Raw genomic sequence first — 23,984 nt, forward strand, 5'->3', positions numbered from 1 at the left:
GTGAGTGTGAGATAGAGGGAGTCCAGAGACAGAGGGAGAGAGCGAGCGGGACAGAGGGAGAGAGAGCGCATGTCAGAGGTGTTGAGTTGTCTGCAGTTGGACTGAGGCTGTCATTGGAAAACCAAGCCATACAGAGTGAAATCTCCTCCCCTTCTATGCTGGCCTATATTAGCTCCCCATGGAGCTTCACCACAGAAACAGCTGCACATGGTGAGCAACTACACCAGCTCCATCTCTTCAACTGGCTATTCCGTACACTGATTCTTGTGGATACTAAGTCACAGACTTGTCTTTCCTTTTGGACATACATGGATTATTAAATAAAACATGCCGGTTCTGAAAAACATGAACACTGTCAACAATGGTAAGTGAATGGAGACTTTGCTAAACTTTCTCCCCACTGTCAACAATATGAATCTTGTAGGCTACCAGAGGAAAACCACTTTATTGCAAGAATTCAGTAGTCAGGACCTGTTTAATAATTTCGTCTGTCTCACTTCCTTGCATTTCTGAAAGTGCTAGCGAGTGCTCAGGTCCATTTCATATTGGTATGCTGGTCTGACCAGTAGGAACAGTCTGTTCAAAGCCAACCAGATCAGTTAAGTCTCTTTAATAACAGAAATCCATAAATAGTTTGGCTTCATGGGAGACATCCAGTGTAGAATATGATATTTATGACATTCATCTCTTTACTGTCATAGGGCAAAGGAATAAGACATGAACTAAAGGGACTTTAGTGGACTTACCAAACTGCAATAATGCAGACATCATTAAAACATGGCCCTATTAACCATACAGAGATTGGCTGTTTTCAATGTACTTTTCAAAGATAAATAGTGTGTTATAGTAAAACAATGTACGTGTGAATTAACCTGTTACAATTTACAACAAAAAATTCACCCAGGTGTAATCTACCCAGTCATCAGATTATGTAAACCAAGATGGAACACTCAATCATAATTCTCTTCACAAGAGATAACCGTTTGTAACAGTTAACAGCACTCTGGTATCGCCACCATTGTGTAACAGGCCTTTTGGAGATACTTTCTGTGACAATATTACAGCACATACTCTTATTTCTCCTAAGTCCTGCACTTTGAGGCTATACCTGATGTCAGTGTTACATACAGGTCAGTTGGTCATTTGATGTTACATATCTTAATAAATATAGGCCCCACAGCCCACACCTTTATGACATTTGGATAAGATCATGTAGCCTATTGGGTTGGGGTCAATGTTCATGCACCTTGAATATTTAGCCAGTGACAGGACAAAGACATTACATCCTACAGACCATGCACAAACGAATACTAGGCCTAACAACAAGAATCACAATGTAGGCTGTATATGGTCAAAAATAAAATAGAATCCTGACCTTTTAGCCTTAAAAGCACATGCCTTGGCTTTATTTGTTCAAGGCAGTGCCTGAAGATAGGCCAAGTTGCCAGGACTAGACAGTGGGTATGCTTGCAGGGGAATGTCTTTCAGGTTGGGGAGTAGGCTAAACAAGGTAGGCTCATATGACGCAATCAGTTTTGGCCATATACATCGAGGATATAATATGCTTCACTGGCCGCTTAAGACACTTTAAACCCAACTAGGCTACTTTTGATAGTCTAGGGTCGCTGTTCTTCCTCTAAATGTACGGCTTAGTCGACATTCCTACCACCCATAACCCCATTCATTTGTTTTAAGAATTTAAATATTAATTAGCCTATTCAATGCAATTGTTTTTGAACAATTGAGTAACCTCTACTCAATAAGCTTATATCTCCCAAAACCACTGTCCAGAACCAATCATTCTTTAAGTCCAAAGTCGTAGGTCGCATGTGCAGTGCGAGTGCGAGTGTGCTGCTGCATTCAGGAGCACATGGTTGTTCACATGGTCCGCCTGCTGCTGATGCACATTGCACTGCAACACAGTCCCGCAGCGCAGAGCCTACACAGAGGGCTGACGCTTCCTCATCCTCAGCCCATTCATCCAGATGAGTCTGAGGGTAGACTGATCCTGTAGCCTATAGCTTGCATGGTTCGAAAGACCATAATCGAGATATTCTATCCCGTTCAGCAGTTACCCTTTTGGCTGGAAATATGACATTTGCATTCGAATAAATACGTCGAGTTCAACATTTAAGGGATTCCAAGGCTACAGATTGGAAACGTCCATCGATTGCTGATGCCGGCTGCAAAAGATTACTGCTGCAATAGCCTAAATAGTCTGTCCCCAAGAACCGAGTCCTGAACAGACGTCGCAGTCTGCAGTAAGAACCAGGCGGGCGACGATCTGAGTGGCAATAATATCGACAAAACCACCTCGAATACGCAGGACCAAAACACTGCCAGACAGGCATAGGCTAATAGGAAATATCCTTCGGCTAAGAGATACCCCCTCTGGCTAAATTACCTGGAGGTCAGCGTTCAACTGAGAGACGTCAAAAGGTAGGCGTACTGGTGCAATAACGTTGAATAAAATATTGCAATGCCAACTTTATTGTAGGCGAGGTTACATTCATTAGGTTAGAATGGAAAATACGCCTAAAAGAAACCTTTTTTGTATAGTTAACGTTAAATTGACTTAATAATAGTTAGGTTAATTGTCATTTATTATAACCTAGCCTACGCCCTCACGAGAATCGCAATGTCAATCCTGATCAAGACCGCACATGTTCACTGGACCTCATATGGTTGAAAACGTGGGTCCTGTTATGGTGTTTAGTCAGTAGGAGTGTCTTTCACTTTGTGTAGGCTACCATCAGTTCCAGCGTGGTCTGCAGCAGGCCTAAGTGTGTTGGAATGATCTATTCTAGCCTATAAATTTTTATTTAATTCTAAAACACTAGGCATCTTTCTTGAATGTGATTCACAACATGACATTTTGCGTCCATCATGGCATAGATCAACAGAAACGTTAACGTTATTTGGGCCACGCAATAATCTTCTAGGACTACTTCTTGAAAAGAAAACATAACCGGAGAACAACGTTGAATGAGAACACGATTCACAATCCTGATTCCTGACCCAAAATATTTGCCAGCCTAAACTATTTGAATTTACCGCCATGCGCCACAGTTCCATCGCCTCCCCCGATTCTGAATGACTGACGCAGCTGCTGAGCTTAGATAGATACAATGGTCTGAATGGCGATTGCAACAGACTCTCGGTCGAGCAGGAGCGGAGCGCAGCTCGAATCTTTACCCAGTAAAGGACATTACAAATGAGACGGATGAGAATAGTAAGTTATTCTGTTATAGAATATATGATTTTAGTATGTTTACAAACGCCGCGTATTATGTTATTTCATTGTTATCTGGCTCATATTCGACATCGCGCTTTGTGTTCGGAACTCAAGTCAGTATGGAGCTAACCGACGTTAGCATGCTAGCTAGCTAGTCGGGTAATTTCAATCTAGCAGCTAACGTTACTGAGGCTAGCTTGCAAGCTAGCTGACAGTTGAATTCTTTGTTCGAGTCCTGGGATCTTAGGTGAAATCACGCTAGCATCTGGCGTTGGACAGAAATATAAAGATGATAACTAAGTACATTGCACGTTAACGTCGCCTGGTATTAGCAGTTTAAAATACGCAATGTAACGTGAGCTGCCGATTTTATAACGTTATGTCTAGCAGCTAGCAGCTACCCCGAAACCTAACGTCAGTGGACCCTTTCAGAGTTTTACCCTAGCGAGCTAGCAAGTTGGCTAATGTTAAGGTTTGGTTAATATGAATAATCGATAGATACATCTCTGACCACGACGGAGATGTATTACTCTGCCTATCAAAGTATACAGACAGCCACTAAATGACCACGAACTTAGCCAGCGCTAATTGTTACCATCAAACGTTATCGCGACTGTTAACCTTCGACGGTGGTTCGTGGCGCCGTCTTCACAGTAACGCTATTTTGTCGTGTTATCGACTGAAACCTTAGTATTTGGAAGGTTATTTACGTTTAACGTTACGTTAAAACTAATTAATGTTAATGTGAGACAACCTGTCATAGAAAGAAAACGGCTATAGCCATGTTTACATCGCGTACGAATAGGGGAAACGTTATAACGTTAGTGTAGTAGTCTTTGTTAGCAATAGATAGAATGACATTAGCATGCTACGTGACGCTACGTTAACATTAGCCTAGCTACTCCTCAGCTGATTAAAAATGCCCCGTCTCTTGCATTTGAGTATTTTTTTAACGTTAAATTTGATATCGAGATCAAAATAAAGAGAAGATATTCCTCTAGTTTTAGGTGTTAGGGGTAGGTGTGTCGGTAAAATGTCAGAATACTTTAAATAAAACGGTAACTTTAAGGATAACATTGCTTGCTGACAAACCTGGTGTTTTTTCGGTCCGAAGGTTATCAACGTAACGTTTGGCAGGGCTGATTCGGTAAATTTACCCAACATGAACACGCAATAAGCTGTCAAATATTAGGACAACCTGTCGTCTTTACATCCGAATCCTTGCCGTAATCTAAACGCACCCTTATATTGGAAATGGCTGACACCCCATGATGTTACTAGCATAGGGCAAAGCGGCTATCATCAGTACATGAGTTGGCTTAGATCTATAGTTAGGAGTAGCTGCTAATATTAACAATACTCTTCTGATGTTACATCTAACTGATGTTAACGTTACTAACATGTTACGAATACTGACCAACACAATTAAATGTTTTCTGTCTACGTTCGCTACGACGGTTGTTTTCATCACCTCTAACATTGATACATGATTGTGTGAATGATTTGCGGTGTAAATGTTACGGTAGTTAGTGTTGGTACATTGCTCAGGTGACTATCTAACTTGTTACTTTTGTTTATGAAAAATGATACATATTATATATTCACTTTTTAAAATGATATTTACTGCAGTACATTTCGAATTAATAGCAATGTAATTATTGTCTTTCGAATACCGGCTTAAGCTAATGTTGTGTGTGGCTACAAGTAATAGTCAAGTGTAAAGTGATTCGACGTTACACTGTAGCTAAGGTGTCAATCCTAATGTCTGAGGGAGGAAAGAAAAGTTTCCTCCCGGCATACTGCAACGTGGCCGGAACGCAGCTTTGTGTGTGTGTTCAAGTCTGGTGTGCCCGTCTTCCTGTTGTGACGGTTGTGTGAAGCAAACTCTGCACTATGGGAGTTACAATGTGGGAGGACTTGCCATAAATGATTGTCCAACCTCCAGTACTATTGTGTAGTCTTTATTTAGAGGCATATTTATTTACTTTATGCATACGGGGGTAGGGTTCAGTTCTATGGCACGTTTTCACCTCCGCACATGTAAACACTGTATAAACACTCTTTTCCCATATGACGCATTCAACTATTTTCAATTGTTTAAACTTTGTACTAATCTATTGCCTTTTTGTTTGTGTGCTTGTTTGTTTCAGATTACCCCAATGTAAGATGGAGGATAGCTTTGATTGCGACTGTGGTGAGCTTGAGCCACCTGATCACTGAGGGAAAGAGAACTCTGTAAATCAGCTGCCAGTTTTGTTTTCAGTCAGGTGGATTTGAATTTATTGTAAAGGAAGAGAACTATTAATTAATATTAGTGCTACTAAAATTAAACTATGCTGCTCAGGACCAGTTGTACACTGAATGTATCTGCACTGTGAGGATGGTATTAGATACTTAAGCAATTTAGCTTTTGTTTAATGCCTTTTGATTGGCCTCAAATCATTCCATTAGTCTAGTCAAGTTTGTAAAGGATTCCCCTTAAAGGCAAAGATTTTCAGAACACATTGCAAAATGATTTCACAGTTTGATTACATATCAAAGAGCTCACTTTACCATACACTGAGAAGACACTGAAGGCTAGAAAGGAGGGGGAACAGAGAGGTCCACTGTGGCATGTTGGTCTAGGAAAATAATACAGACTTAGGTATTTTAATATTGCTGAGGGAAAGATAGACAAGCCAAGTCTGTTCATTTCACATTTGGCTTCATAAAAGTTTTAATACCTCCCTACCCTAAGAAGCTAAGAAGTTGAGTGCTCTGCCTGAAGAGAAGTACCAAACATGGCCGAGAAGTTTGAGAGCCTGATGAACATTCATGGCTTTGATTTGGGTCCACGCTACATGGACTTAAAGCCACTGGGCTACGGTGGCAACGGTCTGGTGTTCTCTGCCGTGGACACCGACTGTGACAAGAGGGTGGCAGTAAAGAAGATTGTGCTGACTGACCCACAGAGTGTCAAACATGCCTTGCGTGAGATCAAGATCATCCGCAGGCTGGACCATGACAATATTGTGAAGGTGTTTGAAACCCTGGGGCCCAGCGGGCGGCAGCTAAACGAGGACGTGAGCTCCCTGACCGAGGTGAACTCCGTCTACATCGTGCAGGAGTACATGGAGACAGACCTGTGCAAGCTGCTGGAGCAGGGCCTGCTCTCCGAGGGGCACGCCCGGCTCTTCATGTACCAGCTCCTGCGCGGCCTCAAGTACATCCACTCCGCCAACGTCCTGCACCGCGACCTCAAGCCGGCCAACCTGTTTGTCAACACGGAGGATTTGGTGCTCAAGGTTGGAGATTTCGGGCTGGCTCGCATCATGGACCCACACTACTCTCACAAGGTAATAATGCGTTTCTTAAATGTGTTCATCCTCATGTGTATTGGTGGTGGCTGTGCAATGTGCGCTGGCATCTAAATGGTGGGGCAAAGGGTAGACTTCCAGTGGCTGTGTTAACACAAACTTGCTTTTGAATGAGTCACCATCTGGCTCGTGTTAGCCCTCTTTAAAATGATATCTTTGGACTTAAGAGGATATAAACGTGCAGCAAAACACGCCTTAAATCCTTTGTGGATGCTTTGCCTTCATGTAATAGTTGAGACCTTTGGATATGGAGACATTCCATTTCTCAGAATTGAGTCTGCTACCTTTACTACAGTTTGTGGAGGAAGTAGTTATCTTTATTTTCTCTGAAAGGTCACAATGCCTAGCTATTTGTGTGTTATTGCTTTTGTGGATTTGCTTTTCTTTGAAATTTGCATTCGTGCTTAGATGGATGTTTTAAATGAGAGGCGTTGGCTGTGGAAAGTAGGTTGCTAGAAGTCATGTCATAGCCTTGTGGGCTTAGGTAGATCAGCAGTGAGATGCGTGCACATGTTTTAGATTAGTCACCAATCCAGTTTCACCGTGCAGCTGGCAGCAGAAAATGAGCCTCTGCCGTTCAGGAGGGCCTCACTCTATATCTGGCTGAGCAGTCAGTTCAGCTTTTGAGTTCAGACCAGTGGGTTTTTCAGAAGCCTGGCTGAAAGCCTACTAGGGGTGGACGTGAACAGCTGAGAGCATAGTGGGCCTTCTCTTGGGCCTGTGCTCTGTCCCCCACATTTAGGCTAGGTTGCGTTAGTCTATGCAGAGTTATATGCAGTCTCTGCCCCTATACTATATAAAGTCTGTTTGGCAAGCATTCGTGGTGATGAAGAGATAAGTGAGGCCTTAGTGGAAAGAATACTCCTCTTCCTCAGCTGTCAGCGTTTCCATGGTGGGCTACGACAGCAGACAGCTGTGAGAACCGCACTTGTGGGCGGACTCTGGGCTTTTGTCTGTCTCTGTTGTGAAGACAAACGCCACTTGGGAGTGCCCACCAGGCACCACTGCTGACTAGTCGGGCTGCTTGGCCTCCCTCAGGCTGGCTGCTTTAGAGGACGTGTCCTGTCTGGTGCCCAGTTCTCAGTTCAGCACAACCTATAATTGAAGATGCTGCCATGTGTGTGCATGGGTGACAGTTGGCCTCGCAAGTGTCCGTGAACCAACTTATGACCTGCTGAATATGATACTATTTGAACGTCTGGAGTTTCTAAATAAAGATGACTTGTTTGCCTTAGTGTTAGCCATTGATGTCGGCTTCAAGGACCCACGTGTTGTGCTTAGGATTGTGGTTGTGAAAGTTCAGTACTTTATTGGAACATAAATGTATGGACATGATGAGTGAAGGGCAATCTGAGAAAGGCACAGGCCTAATTTAGTTAAGAATCTTCCATTACCTGAGAAGGGAAAATGAAGTCTGCTTGTTTGACACGGAACTCAACATGCAGTGAGCTAAATAGTTTCTTATGCTGAATATAGCACCGTTTTTAGTTTAACTGCTGCATGAGTTCTTCTTGAATGAGTCATTCTCATTCTGGTCACAAAGTGCATGCACAGGCTGCGTGAAATGCTTAAGTTTTTGTTGGCGATGGAAATCTGCCCGGACTCTAGAATCTCAGGAATTCACGTGCAGCTCTGATCAAACAGCTCGCCCCCTCCCCCCTTCCTGTGCTCCTCTTTCCCAGGCAGCCTTTGTCTGTGCCGTTTTTGGATGGGGGGTTGGGGAGAGCACGGGTGTCTGCTGGTTCTTTTGCATTGGCTCTTGAGGCTTGTAAGTTTGTGTGGGCGTATGTAAGGGTTCCCCTCCAGCTGTGTGACCTACTGAGGCTGGATCTGGCGCTCAGAATAAAGTCTGCCTTGGTGAAAAAGTTTCGAAAGAAGATTCATCAGCAGAGCGAAAGAATGTTTGCTAACATGTCAGATGTGTGTGAGCTTATAATTTCCCCTCGCTCAGATCTTCTGATTCTCATAGAGGTGACCTTGCAGTCATAGAGGTGACCTTGCATTCATATGAATTAATCAGGAAAACTGTAGACTTGTCAATAACCTCTTGTATCAGAACATGTAGGCACCAAACAAGCTGCAACAATCAGTAGTCTCTGGTGTGGTAGTATTTATGAAAGAGGCCTTTTGTTCACCCAAATGGTGCCCAAAGTCTTGCGTTTTCTCATGTTTCACAGATGGTTGGCCACTAATTCATGCTATGAACCAGCAATGTTTGTCTCACAGTTGTGGAGTTTGTTTGTAAATACATTTAGCACCACAGCCAGCTCTGCCCCAAGCTGCTATGCATAAATCCTGAATGTATTAGCATGTTTTTTCTTTTTTTTCTCTCTCTCTCCCTTTGGCTTCTGATGGACTTTACTCTGGCTGCATCACCACCCTCAATCTTGCTCCAACAGATTAAGTTGCCAACCTCGTGCTTAAGCAGTCTGAAAATAGTTTTTTTCCCCTTTTCTCTCTCTCTCCTGGTCCCTTCACTGGTTTAGAAAATGTGATTCATGTGTCATTGCAGACTCTGTTTCCGTTTGCACTTGTGAAATTAGAAGGGTAGAGTCGGCAGAGGCAGTGACTCACCCCTTATTGTTGCCCATTTACCGAAACTAGGCGGAAATGACTTTCTCAGTGCAGGGAACTAAAACCTTTCACAGGTTAAACTATCCACATTACCACATCAACAGACACTCCTCCATCCACATTACCTCAGATTGGCAAACATCAGTCTGTTCTGTAAGAACAAACCCACCCACCAGGGTTTGGGAAAGGAACAACACAATTTCACAGACTTATCACTTTGTCCATGTAGTTGTGCAATGTTTGACTGACTACTTTTTGTGTATTTATTTTAATTGTAAGTCGTCGCATATAGGGTAAAAGCCTTGGAAACAATTGTGTAGAAGGAACAATTACTAACATTATGCTGGTTTGACCCCATTAACCATATAAGGCCTGAAACTGAGACATGCATCGTGACAGCCAAACCCACTGCCATTTCCACCTCTATCATTGAGGCTCCAGAGGGCAAAGCCCTGAAACCTGCACTGCGGTGCCGCTGATTGTGGCCTAGAAGTGCAGATTGGTGTCACTGATCTGTCTGTCTGGCATGCGGGGACGGGGACGGGGACGGGCACGAGACGGATTATCCCGTTCTGTGAAGCAGAGCTGCTGACAGAGGCTGCACGTGGCCCATCTGGTTTGAGCGCCGGAGTTTTCCGCCCATACTTGAGCCAGCGGGCTACTCTTGTAGCACTGGCAGCACTCTTGTATGGTGTTTGCAGATGTGGCATACGTATGAATGAGGGCAGGACTTTTGTATGGTGTTAGCAGATGTGGCAGACATATGAATGAGGGCAGGCTGGTTGCCAACATAGTTGACCTCCCTCTTTCCCATGCCTTCATGTAAACATAGATTCAGGATATCGTGTTTGACCTCCTTTCTTCACTCTTGTCTGCAGGGCCATCTCTCAGAGGGACTGGTGACGAAATGGTACAGATCCCCTCGCCTGCTGCTCTCCCCAAACAACTACACCAAAGCGATCGATATGTGGGCAGCTGGCTGCATCTTTGCCGAGATGCTGACTGGGAAGACCCTTTTTGCAGGTCAGTGTTAAAGCATTGAACTCAGCACAATAATGTTGGCACACAGCTCGACTTTGGTCTCATTTGAAAGAGGAGAGCTCCGTGTTCAACAAAGTGAAAAGTAGGTCAGGGTTTCTGGAAGTGCAGCTGGTGAGGAAAAACACTCAAATGGCCCAAGTACAGGAGTTTTGTAGACTATAAAGCATAGCATCACTAGTAATGAACAAACTTGTGTCCTTATTTTGTTAACACACACACACACACACACACACACTACCAGTCTACCAGTGTACCAGTGTCTTTCCACTCTTTCCTAGGTCACCTACGCTGACACACAAGCTGGTTGAACTCAGAATAACACATTAGCTACATTACCAAGTGTCTGGCTCACAAATTTCTGTGTGAGGTTGGAGTTCTTCCAGTGGCGATCCATTACCAGTCATTAAATCCTGCGATCTGGCTGTTCCTACGTAGGGGCCCACGAGCTGGAGCAGATGCAGCTGATTCTGGAGTCCATTCCTGTGATCCACGAGGAGGATCGGCAAGAGTTGCAGAGCGTGATTCCGGTGTTCATCAAGAACGACATGTCCGAGCCTCAGACCCCACTGGCCAAGCTGCTGCCCGGCGTCAGTGCTGAAGGTCAGACAGCTTCCTTTGCAATGCCGCAGTTCAGGCCATAGTCTACTCATTAGATGCCAATTACTCACGTTTCTAAAAATGCTTACTGATTTAATTTGACAATTAATTTCCACAGCCCTAGATTTCCTGGAGAAGATCTTGACTTTCAATCCCATGGATCGGTTGACGGCAGAGGAGGCCCTGGCCCACCCCTACATGAGTGACTACTCCTTTCCCCTGGACGAGCCCATCTCCAGCCACCCCTTCCACATCGAGGATGAGGTGGACGACATCCTACTGATGGACCAGAGCCACAGCCATGTCTACAATTGGGACAGGTGAGCTGTACAGCACTATGCCATTTCTCTTCCCAAGCTAAGGAACGCTACCTTTGTAATCCATGTAAATTCAGCACTAACTGGTTATTCATCTGTTTTTTTGGGATTCCAGGTATCATGATAGTCAGTTCTCGGACCAAGATTGGCACCTCCACAGTACCCATGAGGCCGAGGAGGTTCAGCGGGATCCCCGCGCCATGTCTGATGTGACCGATGAAGAGGAGGTCCAGGTGGACCCCCGCAAGTATATGGATGGTGAGCGGGAGAAGTTCCTGGATGATCCCTCCGTTTCCTGGCAACATGAGGACCATCATGAGAACAAATACTGTGACTTAGAATGCGGCCATACTTGCAACTACAAAGCTGTGTCCCCATCTTATCTGGACAACCTCATCTGGCGGGAGAGCGAAGTCAACCACTACTATGAGCCCAAGCTCATCATCGACCTGTCAAACTGGAAGGAGCAGCAGAGCAAGGAGAGGATGGACAAGAAAGGCAAGACCAAGTGTGAGAAGAACGGCCTGGTTAAGGCCCAGATCGCCCTGCGCGAGGCCACCCACAACCAGACCCCAGAGAAAGACTGTGAGCAAGAGAAGGACCTGAGCCAAGGCCAGGGCTTTGATTTTGACTCCTTCATCGCAGGCACCATAAAGCTGAGCCTTCAGCCTGAGCCCAGTGAGGTCGGCCTCCTCAATGAACTCAACAGTTCTGTGTCCCAGCTAGAGATGCGCAGCTCCATGTCCAAGTCCATCAGCCAGGAGAAGGAGGAGAAGTGCCTGGTGAACCTGGCCCAACTCGGGGGTCGGGCACCCAATCCGTGGGAGAGCTTTGGGAACTGCGTCGACGCGGCGGGCGAAGACACCTGCCTGATAGACGAGGCCTGCTGGGACGTGCGCAAGGACGAGCAGCTGCAGAAGGAGACGGCCTACACCAGCTACCTGGACCGGCTGTTCAGCAAGCGCGAGGAGACGGTGGAAGTGCTCGATCCAGAACCGGAAGTGGTGAGTGCGGTGATGGACGACAGCTTCCTGGCCAGGAACGGAGAGCTGGTCTTCAACATGCAGCTGGAGTCCCTGACCCTCCCCGGCTTTGATGGCGCCACCGATTTGCCTCTCAAGTCCATCCAGGCCACGTTAACCCCCTCCGCCGTCAAATGCTCCCCTCAAATCGCCCACAAAACATACAGCAGCATTTTTAAGCATTTGAATTAAGTGTCCCAGTGCAGCATTTAGACTACTTCCTGGTTTTATTTTCTTTGTTTATATGGTAGTACATTATTTTTACTTGAATCATTTCATACCATTTTATGTATGGTTTCTTGTCTTTATTTTATTTTTTAAGATAACAGTTTTGTTGAATGAGGCAACCTCAAACATGAGCAAAAAAGGTTTCGTAGCAGCCTGAAACATCTTGTTAGGCCCACACAAGTGTATGATCATGCATTTATTATTGTTTTTTATTATTTTCCTGTTTTAACCAGCATGTCATTTGCACACCGTGTACTGTAGATACGTGTGGAAGAGTGCTTTGGTCGGGGCAGTGAGGGACAGAGTAGTGGAGGTTAGGGGTGAACAGGAGCGCAGAAAGTAATCAGCTGTGAGCAGGATGAGGAAAATGCACTAAAAGAACATGGGAGACGTCAAGACTGACATTGCTACCCTTGAGGAAGTCAGCCCATTGGAGAGACACACAAGGGTCATTTTTCCAGCTTGTATCTATTTCCATTTTTTTTTAAACTAAGTCTAAATTATTTATGTATTTTCCCAGATTCTTCAAAATTCTTTCATATTGCCATTTATTTGACATATGATGCCAGCAGCAACCATTAAATGTAGAACTTTGTAAATGTGTTATCTACCTCAAGGTAACAGCAGAGAGTAGTCACTCGGAGCCACACTAGTGCTTTACTCGTCTTCATCCTGATAACCATTCAGTGAGCAGTGACTTTCTTTTTTTTATTTGCATTTGCCATAGTGAAGTGTTAAGATCATTATTTATTTTTAGCAGATGTGATATTTATTTTGAAAGGAAAACAACAACAACCTGTAAATTCAATGTGACTGTTGGAAACTGAGACATTGGACTTCCATTTTCCTTTTGGCACGAATGGTATGTTCTTTTTTTTAATTGTAGGATGCAGATTCATCCAACTCTTTTGTTATGTGGAGCTTTCCATTTTCCATCTTTTGTCTCCTTAAGGAAAAAATCTTCCCTTTTTTAATTTATAGGTGCTGTCTGTGTTTGAGAGGAATACATGAGATGTTTGTTTTTGTTTGTTTGTTTTTTAATTGCGCCTAAAAGTCTTAATTTTTTTTCTAAATGTGTGTGTGTGTGTTTAGATGTGTGTGTAAGTATATATCTGTAATTTGTATATAAACAACACACACATTGCACACATGCATACACACAGTGCTATATATAAATGTATTGTTTAAATCATGTGCATGGAAGAAACCAACAGAAGGTACATTAAAACGAAGTTAACGGTGAAGTATATTGTACATCATTAATTTGATTTTAATTGTATGTTTTTATGAAAAAAAGTTTATATATTTTTTTCCAAGCAAGCATGAGTAAATTAGGTTAAGGAGTAGCATGTAGAACATTTTTGCCTTTAAAACTGGTACTCAGATTTTATCATTGGTTCCCCTGTTATAAGAAAAACGTTATGAATAAAAATTGCCAGCAAATACCAGTTTGCATTGTCATTTAGTTGACATCTATTGGAAGGTCCATCATGAAGATGTTGAGTCTATGTAGACCATATAAACATTCAGCTTGATCACTGCTACATGATACAATATTTACAAAAACTCACAGCACAATTACTTTACATAATAGGACCTCTTACCACTTAATCCTAAACCTACATAAGTACTTGTTTGAGACCTTTAATGTTTATGGTAGTTTCAGAAACACCAGACCAGCAAAACCTGTCTCCCTCTTGGCCCAAAAATGCTGACTTGGATTTTGTGCTGATACTTAATTTTCAAGCTGCCTCCCATTTTCTGTTGCTGAGACTTTGTAGCTTAGTCATGTTGGGCTGATTACGCTCAAGCGAAGGTTTAAAAGATTGCAAGATCTGACTGCAAATTACTACTAAGTAAATTACTACTAAGTATTTGCCAGGTACTGTGACCCCATGTATTCAGTTTACTCCTTCCTCTCTGGATCCTGAAATACATTCTGGCTGAGGTGGACCCTATGTTGAAAGCAGTTAGTTGGTTGTGTTGACCTTCGGTAGCCTGGAAGAGCTGAATACCTGAACCTGAGCCAATGAACGACCCTAAGCCAGAAACAAAGCAGCCCAGCCTGGATGCCACAGCCGGCATGGGCATGAAAGCAGATAGCCCTGGGACATGCTCATGCCAGTGCTTTAGCCCACCACAGGCTCCTGATAGCCCTGGGACATGCTCATGCATACAGTAGCTCCACCACAGGCCCTGCGACATGGTCATGCCAGTATGGTAGCCCCACCACAGGCTCCTGATGCCATGCACATAGGCCAGGCTACTATAAAACCTTGGGAGTTTAGAAAAGTCTTGACTTTAGATTGTCATTGAACACAGCAGATAACCACAAAAAAACGCTTTCGTATGGCTTTGAATATTGGACATTTTTAAAGACTATATCCTCCGTAGTCAAACAAAGATGTGTTATTTTGCTCTACCATTTGAACTATGGAATCACACCTGTGCTCATCTTTATTTAGATGAATGCTAATCTTATGGAGACAATGCTAATGTGTCAACAGCCACGTTTCAAATACTGAATCTATTAGGATCATCTTGACACCACTGTTCAAGGGCATGCAGATGGAGAGAGAAGCTTATGGATGTTGACTAGATAGTGAAAATAGTCACTAACTACTTTGTATAAATCCCACCCTGCTGTCCCTCAACTTAACAAACTCAAAATAGATATTAGTGTATTGAGACATCACAGTGAAGGTTAATAGATATCCACTGTATTGAGACATCATAGTGAAGGTTGTCAACAAGGGTGTGCTCCTGACATGGGTCCCTCAGGCTCTGTCTTGGGCACATTCTATCATTTAGCTTGTTAAGCAGCTTTGCCATCCTTGTCATTCTACTCTGCAAAAACCTTCACCTTCACATGCAGTTTGTAGGTTGATGCAAAGAATATACTTTCTTTTGAGTATGTCCCACCATTTAAAATACATAGGTAACAACCACTATAGAGCATCATTTGGATAAAATGGCAGTGTGTTTCAAAATAAATATCAGTTTTACATATGTAAGGTGGGGAATTAGTTAATTAATGTAGGACTAGCAGTAATATTATCTGTACATGTGGTCAAAGGATGCCATGCCTCTTATGATTTGTATGGCTTGTATGTATGAAGAAGTAATCCAAAAGGGCAATGATAATTCTCAAATATGCATGTTGTTCCACTGGCTTCCATCTTGCCAGTGTTATTAAAAGAGCCTTCTTTCACCATCACCACAGGACTGTGTGGAAACAGATCTCTGGATGTCTCTGACTGGAATCTGTCGGCAGGATAGCTTGTGTCTCACAGGGCTAGGTTGGCATTCATCAGCTCTTGATGAGAACCTATCGGCTGGCATGACACCATCCTAACTGCCAACCATGGACAAACACCAGAATGCAATTCATGCGTCTTTAAAAATGTGTAACCCAAACCTTCTCATGTTCAACTTGGTGGTGGGTACTGACCATATGCTGCTTAGGGCCGCACTGTCAGGGGCCATCAGGTTAAAAATAAAGCACCAACACCGGGGAACAAAGGATAAGCTGCTTCTGAAGCAAGTCAGCTGATAGCAGCTTAACAGGGCATTTGTTCATTCAAGGTCATAAACGTCCTTCTTTCTGGAATGCCAATTAAAACAACATGAGAAACTTCACCAGTGCATGAAAATAACTTTATTTTACCTCATGGCACTGGAAAATGACTATAATGACAGTATATTAAAATAACAACAGACTCAGTGACTGGGTGGAAAGGGGGAAGCGGCCTAAAAAGAAGCAGATCATCCATTTCCAGAAGCATGTCATTAGTATGGCAGCTTGTAGTGTATGACTCTACCATTACAATTCCGTGCTATTTTAAAACGGCACGAGTGTCATTCTCTGTTCACACAGCTGGTCACAGCTGAAAGGTGTTGATGAAGAGCAGACAGCACTGACACTAAGCAATGTCCTGAGAGCTGAGGACATGGGACCTGGATGTGGAATTATTGGGTTACTTAGCAACACAATGCACCCCTCCATCCCAGCAGCCCACCTGGCTAATATGTCATCAGAACGATCCTAATCATCTTACTGTGACATAAATCAAACAGGCCGGAGCAGAACAGGCCGGAGCAGAACAGGGGCCTGCTGTCTCTCTGAGGACTGACAACGCAGGACAGACCTCATCTGTATTATGATCATGCTCATCACCAAGCAGCTGGCATCAACATTCACGCTCCAGAATAAACAAATTGCCAGTTGAGTGCCACAAATGACACTCTTTGTCATTGCGCCCCGGGCCGGTTCATTTAGTCCTGTTAAACAGGTGGCCACAGTGACAGTGGGTGATGTCCGTATAATTAGTGAAAGAATATGAGCCGTGTGCTGCTGAGACAGCGACTGAAGTCTCATGTGGGCCCCTGTGAGGATGAATTTCCACCGTCTCAGCAATACTGTTCACAGAGTTATGATTCACAGGGGCAGTGAAACACTAACACCGTACTACCAACATATTCAGAATGTTTGGTTTTTAGTCCCATGTCACACAACCAGATACACTGACTGACAGGCACGGCAAGACATACTGTAAGTCTATGGTATAGCCTACAAAAATAAAGCAAATTCTAGGTCATATTTTTAAGACATTATAGGAAGTACCATTGCATTTGATATTTGTAATGCAGGCCTACATTCCACTCATGGTAACCATTACACACACGTTAGCAACGTTCCCCATAATAACACTTCTTTTCCAAAGCAGCCACACATGCCCTCCTCTGTGTTTGGTTCCGTCCTCTGGTGGCTCGATGTCCTTCTCTTATATAAGGTTACTCTGCTGCTGGCTGTGTCTCACGGAAGGCTGTAGGTGAGCTCTTCTCAATTGTTCATGAGATTTCCGTGCTGACATTGACACCACTGAGACTGCTGCTGCTGATATATCAGCAAATACCCTTTTTCCATTGTAGACTGGTCACAGGAGATCACATTTCCAAAAAAAAGTATTTCCAGAGAGCATATTGCCAAAGTCAGAGCTCATTTGGTATCTTAGAACTACCTTAGATATCTGTAGAGGTGGATATAAAGAGACTGAATGTTTTGAAAGAGATAGAATACAGCTGTTTGGGGAAACTGTCTTACCATATGCTTGACCTAGAATTCACATAATAATAAAGTTGTGTGTGTGTGTGTGTGTGTGTGTGTGTGTGTGTGTGTGTGTGTGTGTGTGTGTGTGTGTGTGTGTGTGTGTGTGTGTGTGTGTGTGTGATGGGTGGGTGGGTTAAAAGAGGGCAGAGCAGCAAACAAAGACTGGCCTATCAGGTAACCATTCACTCATGTTGTAGATTGGCTGTGTTTGAAGGCCAACTGCTTGGCTTGCGTAAATAACACACTTACACTTTTGTAGAAAGCCATGTCACCGTTGGGAAGATGGCTACATACAGTTTACTGTCATCTATTGCTTCCTGAAGAAGAACCTCTTCATCAAACTCCAGGTTAAATGGACCTGATCACCACTATCTATATGAACCACATGGAAAACTAGACTGGGACCAGTACACTGAAATCTACCTCACGTTTGAATCCATTTTCTATTTATTTGTGTACAACACTTGTAATAGAGCATCCCCGGAGCACTAACTGGTTACAGGTGGTTTGAGCTTTTCTCCACATGGGGAAAGGTCGGCTCTTTTGCAACCCTCCCTGGGACAGCAGGAGGCTGATGGGGAAACTGCTCAGAGCCGCCATGAGGCAGGTGGGGGGAACATGTGCTGCTTCATGGCTGCCTCATGACGGGGCCCTGCTGCCCTGGCATGTGACACAGCCGCAGATTACAGCCTGCTGGAGAGGCCACGGCGCTCCTTTGAGAATTTTCAATATCCATTTAAAAAAAGAAAAAAAAACGGATTATGGGAGATTTACTTCTTGATCCATTCACATAAATGTATCTCTCTCACGTTTGAACCAAATAGGCTGAAGAGGCAGACTTTTCTCACACTTCTTCTCATCACTTTCTTTTTTTACTTTTCCTCTTTAAATTGTTCACTACCTTTTCTTTTTCTCTGTCTCTCTCTCTCACTCCGTTTGAGCTCAGTCTTGGCCCAAGCTTCAGACAGGGTCCTCATACACCAGCTACTTTGAGGCCTGAGTCACTGGCTTCATTCTGTGGTGGCTCATTCCACCTCCAGCCGCTCAGAGGATTAACCCATGATGGGATTTCTGAAATGAGGCGGCCAGCATGAATGGCCGAGAAAACAACATCTTGAACATTAAACATATCGACCTGCTTAGCATTCACGTGCCCATCCTATGAAGCACTCAGTGGATTTAAGCCATGCGAGAATTTATATTCATGGTGGAAAAAAACTCTGTCACGCATCCTATCCGTCACCCAGTCTCCATTACCGAGCGTGAGTAAATCATCCAGCATCATGCCAGGGAGGAAGGCCAAGCTGTATTTTTAGCCAATCAGTTCACTGTGGCATGTCATTAAAAGGGAAATGCCAACGCCATGGGAGCCGAGCAAATGCCCACAGCATCACTCCTCCTCATGCCACGCCACGGCAACACCACTGGCCCTTGAAGAACAGAGGGGACAGTGTTGCTTGTGTTTGAAGGTGTGTGTGTGTGTGTGTGTGTGTGTGTGTGTGTGTCCATACGGTTAGGAGTGGGGGATGGGGAAGGCAAGGGAGCACATGATCCCTCCCCTCTCTTCACTGCACGCCTTCAGTTTCTAGTCAAGTGAGCTGCACCCAAGTATAGCCACAGGCCTGTGCACACAGAGCAGCGCAGCACAGCACAGGGCACGCAGGAGCAGCGGCTCCAGACACGTGTCAGTGTGGAGCTTCTGGCTTCCCTCCATGAACACCACGCTCACCCAGATTCTCCCTCCAGGTTGACAGAGAACCAATAGGTCATTAGCAGAATGAGTGAGGTAGCGCAATGAAACCTAAAGGAGGGTTTTGGCTCTTGTCATGCTGTCAAGAGGCTGTGGCATGGGCTGCCTTGCTCCTGTAGGGGCTGTGGCATGGGCTGCCTATTCTATGTGAGCTGTCGTGGAAGTGGAGATGTGGAAGTGGAGACCTACGCATACCTTCCCTTCTGTGGCCAAGCAAAACTAAAGTGCAGTGTCCTGCGAGCTTTATTTAGCACACTCCCTGTCAATTCTTTATCAGGAGGCTTTAACGGGCCTGTGGCCGCTGGCTAAACCACCCCAGTGAGTTGCGTCTGAGTCAGCACATAGTATCAGACAATGAGACGTCAGGGCGTCTGTGATCCACTCACACTCATCTCATGCTCTAGAAAACCGCCCTCCACCAGGATCTTACTCAAAATAATAATAAGTGATGGACTGACAGCAAGAACAAAATTGAGCAAACTGTCATGAGGCAACTGTCATGATTTTTTTTACACATAGTTGATTGGCATTCATTCAAAGTGAGCCCAGTCGCAAGGAATGCATCAATGAGTCAAAGGTCATCACCATCAGAGTAATCAGGTTTTGGACAGTAAAAACAGGTTTTGGTCACCAGACACAAGTTTACTGTATTTCTATCACTGAGGTGGTTTAAATGTGGCCTGATTCATCTTCTGGTAATTATATTGTCTGCGCTGGATGTCATCAGAAAATGCAGTGGTCGCTTATTTTTTTTTTTATCAATAAATGACTTTACACACGTCAGTAGAACCACAATGACCTTATCTTATGTGTGCCTCTTACATGAAGGCAGTGTGAGACCAGTCTCATTTAGGACTATTGCACCCCCTTGTGCCGTAAAACAGAAGTACATGTTTTTTTTGTTTTTTTTTTTAAAACATGATTATAGGCCTAGGCTTGCTTACGTAATAAAGAACAGAAATGCATCATGTTTCTTTCTCTCCGGACCTATTATTATGTATTTAAAACTTCTGTGCACAGAAAATGTTTCAGTCAAACATTTGGTAGAATCTGTGCTATTGCACACCTACCGGCGATGACCCATGTTATGACTAACATGGGTCATCATAGCAATCCTTTTATTCTGACCAGTCCAAGGGATTGTGCAACAACCTTACTATTCCTTAGCATCTTTTCATATGCCATGAGGGCAGATGAGCTCACTAACATGGATTAACCAATGTAATAAATATTTGAGGGAAATAAGCCTTGAGAGTTATTGGGTCTTACGTCTTTTACATACGGAAAATGAATGTTGTGTTGAGTATAGTTATGAAGATGTTAAGAAATTGCCAAAAGTAAATAGTGAGTTAAGGCAGCAGACGAGGCAGCAGACAAAGACAAGGTCCTATACAGGTAAGAGGTACAGAGAGAGAGAGAGAGAGAGAGAGAGAGATTTGAGAAGTTGTTAGCAGTTATCAGTTGACACCTTCTGCAATAATGGCATGAACATCTGGTGAGTGCTGCTGGGAACAAGTGCTGAGTGTGCGCACATCAAACAGATAGCATCGCACAGGGCTCGCCATCGGAGCAGCCAATCATTAAGAAAATTTCCTGTCCAGATTTCAATCTAGTCATATCCTGACCGAAGATAAAACACTGTGGCATCAGAGGATGAAAATGTAAATAGCACTTAGATATGTAAATCCTTGGGCAGCGGAGACACTTCAGGCAACTTCATGTTCCATTCATAAAACATGTTGTATCTTTTTCAGCCTAACAATAACTCAAAGCGCACTAGGCCTACTACATAACTTTCAATACAGTAGCAAACAGAGCAAACTAGCTGACCGTGACTGATAGCTGCCACAACAGATCAAATGTATATGAACATAGGCCTAACTGTACAGGGGATCTTTGTGGAAACATCTTTTTTTTTAATTTCATTGTAAAAGTAGACAAGCTGGAGTCGGTTTTAGACTGCTAACAATAGCAGTCACCGTGAAGAAGGCAACCCAAAGTACAGTCCAATAAGGCAATCTCATGACTGGTTTACCATTGTGAAGTGTTTTCACATGCTTTTGCATTCCAATCTAGTCAGCCTGTTGTCTTCAGAGTATTTGAACCAAACAGCAGGGCCTAAACCACAGGGCTTGGGCTGTTGTTGGGCAGCTTTCAGCTGATGCCTGCAAAACAAGACGAGTTGAAGGAATGACCTCACAAGCACGGTGGGATGAGTGATGTCACTGAACCCAGACCTGCTCCTGCACAGGCTTGTTTATTTTTATGAACGTCAGTCTCATACTCTCTCAACACTTTTTTCCCTCCTGAGTTCTCCACCCCCACCTTTTCACGTCAAATCTATAGCACTATTTGCCATTAACCATAGTTTCAACAGCTATTAAAAACCAATGTTTCACGCACGTAGGCCTAAATCAGCTTAAAAAATGTAGGCAGCTGTTGAGTTTTCATATCCAGCATGGCTATGACACTAAATGGGACAGGCTGTGAATTCCCCTATTTTAGTAATCTCCATAATCCATGAGAAAAACAGGATCGCAATCCAAGCACAATTAGAAGCATGCCTGATGTTTTGATGTTATTCTTGAGGGAGTAAACATGCAAACAGGAAATGACGCAAAAAAGTAAGGCTGCATTGAGAATATGATGTCAGACCATATAAGTTCTCATGCTTAAATTGAATTCACAAAGGAAATGAGGTCAGTCTTACTCAGTGACGGCCTTTGTGAATGTCAAACATGGGCTCTTTTGTTTGCAAGCTATTGTGTACTGATAAACAATAGTATAACACTGGTTGATTCACTAATGCACTAGTCCTCCTGCAGAGGAGAGTGGTGTCTTGGTACAAACAAGAGTCTCCTTTTCCCCTGATTGTCCTTGGACAAGTGAGAACAGTTTCCCATGTAAGACGCAGAGGCAGAGATATCATTGATGTGGCTGTCATGAAGACTTTCCTGTAGCCTACATGACTGTACTCCCCCTGCTACAGTACAGTCATCAGCAACACTAGTGGAGACTGATGGAGCCCATCACCCAAGATAGAAGCTGACTTGCAGGACACAGCAGCCATCTGGTTCCAAACATGGATGGTTGACTTCAGTCAAATACTCTCCTTTAAGTTCAACTCATCTCTGCCGATTGTTTGCATCTCATTGGAACTCAGTCTTACTGACAGTAAATGAAGAGCAGAGACCTGACGTTGCTGACGGAAGACAGCTGATGAGATATGAATAATGTCCCAGACGGCCCATTATACTTGTTTTGATACCAATCATCCCAGACACGATGTGGTGTGGAAGTGTGGTTCGGGATATTTTATAACATTGTATATGTAAAATGAGTCATCTTTATGTTATAATCTTAGACTTAGAATTCATTGTACAAGTTCTTGAAAATACCTATGCTCTATAGTGACATTAGAAGTAGGCTAATCATATAATCACATATAGAAATAAATTGTCATCTTACTTAATCTCTGGGATTGATTATATATTTTTGAATGAGTGGATCTGAATCAATGTTGGCTGAACTGGAAATAACAAGTCAGCTCTTTCATGTAAAAGATCTGATTAAAGCTTTGGGCAAGGCCTTTATTTGGGTATAAATCAGAGGGTGACGTGGTGTGGTGCGGCGGGACATGTTCTACTCACATGCTCATAAAAGATGGGAATAGGCTCCGAGAGCTGACCAGGCCCACAGGTGATATTTCATCCTCCCCTGCACAGCCAGCATGTCCCCCCTCTGCAGTCAGCTGCCCTCAGCATTGATTCAGCACATCCCCCTTAGCACGGCAGCGCTACATGAGTTTGATTCAGCACATCCCTTGCCCTTAGCACTGTAGTGCTACATGAGTCCTGGTACACACTTGCTTTGCAACACTGCTGCGGTCAATAGCTTCTCTTCAACTCATGTTCCAAACCTGCTATCTGAAAACACAGGGTACACAAGATCCCTTTCTTCACCCCCTCCACTCTTCTCTCTCTCTCTCCCTCCCTCTCCCCCCCCTCTCTCTCTCATACACACATATAAATAGACACAAAAATAAACAACAAAAAGAGGGGATAAAATGAGAGCAATAGCATACCCTAAAACATGGCATCTGCTGCTCGTGATAATGGGATTGAGGTCAAAGACGTAATCTCCAGAGGCTACTGTATGTGTATGCAGATTTTTAATCTGCCATGTCTGCTCTGCTGTAGAATCCTTTGTTCAAAGAAGGGCTATTCCTTTTGTGAAACTGCCACTACATTCATTTCTGGTTTTATCTATGCTGTGTCCATCCTCTCTCATACCAGATCCATATAGCTGTATCAGACAGGTGTGTGTGTGTGTGTGTGTGTGTGTGTGGGGTGGGGGTGTGTGTGTGTGTGGGGGTGGGGGGGGTGGGGGTGTTCAGGTACAAGATGACATCATGCCTAAGGGCCTCCACCAGAGAGAGCAGGCTGCAGGATCAAGGCGGCATCAGTCTGCCAAATTCTGTCTGATTCAAATGTCTATGCAGAGAGGAGAGAGCTGCCAAGCTATATCAGGCCCACTGCTTGGAGAGTGGCAAAGATCACAATCTCCCCTGTGAAGCATTCATGATCGCAGCACTGTATCAGTCTCATGGCACAGGCCAGAAGAGAGCCTGGGACTGACATAGAGGGCAATAGAAGCCAGGATCTGAGAGAAACACATGGAAGCAACAGTGCTTTTCTTTAGAAAAGATGCATCACAGGGTGTGGGTATAGGAGTTGTGGATTGGGAAAGGCTGT

The 23,984-nt window shown here is 43.9% G+C and overlaps 1 protein-coding gene across 3 annotated transcripts; it reads left to right on the forward strand.

The window, feature by feature from the left end:
• Window positions 1–209: 209 nt before the first annotated feature.
• mapk6 (mitogen-activated protein kinase 6) lies at window positions 210–13,815 on the forward strand. Of its 3 annotated transcripts, none has more exons than XM_062550077.1 (6): window positions 210–364; window positions 5,386–6,570; window positions 10,044–10,188; window positions 10,642–10,806; window positions 10,922–11,123; window positions 11,236–13,815. In XM_062550077.1, the coding sequence occupies exons 2-6, from the start codon at window positions 6,016–6,018 to the stop codon at window positions 12,332–12,334; spliced, it is 2,166 nt and encodes a 721-aa protein (XP_062406061.1). In that variant the 5' UTR covers window positions 210–364; window positions 5,386–6,015; the 3' UTR covers window positions 12,335–13,815. The 3 variants fall into 3 exon arrangements, with proteins under 3 accessions (XP_062406061.1, XP_062406062.1, XP_062406060.1); XM_062550078.1 differs by lacking the exon at window positions 210–364 and adding an exon at window positions 2,301–2,439; XM_062550076.1 differs by lacking the exon at window positions 210–364 and adding an exon at window positions 3,077–3,232.
• The last annotated feature ends 10,169 nt before the right edge of the window (window positions 13,816–23,984 follow it).

This window comes from Sardina pilchardus, chromosome 11 (genome assembly GCF_963854185.1).
Source record: "Sardina pilchardus chromosome 11, fSarPil1.1, whole genome shotgun sequence".
Classification (NCBI taxonomy): domain Eukaryota; kingdom Metazoa; phylum Chordata; class Actinopteri; order Clupeiformes; family Clupeidae; genus Sardina; species Sardina pilchardus.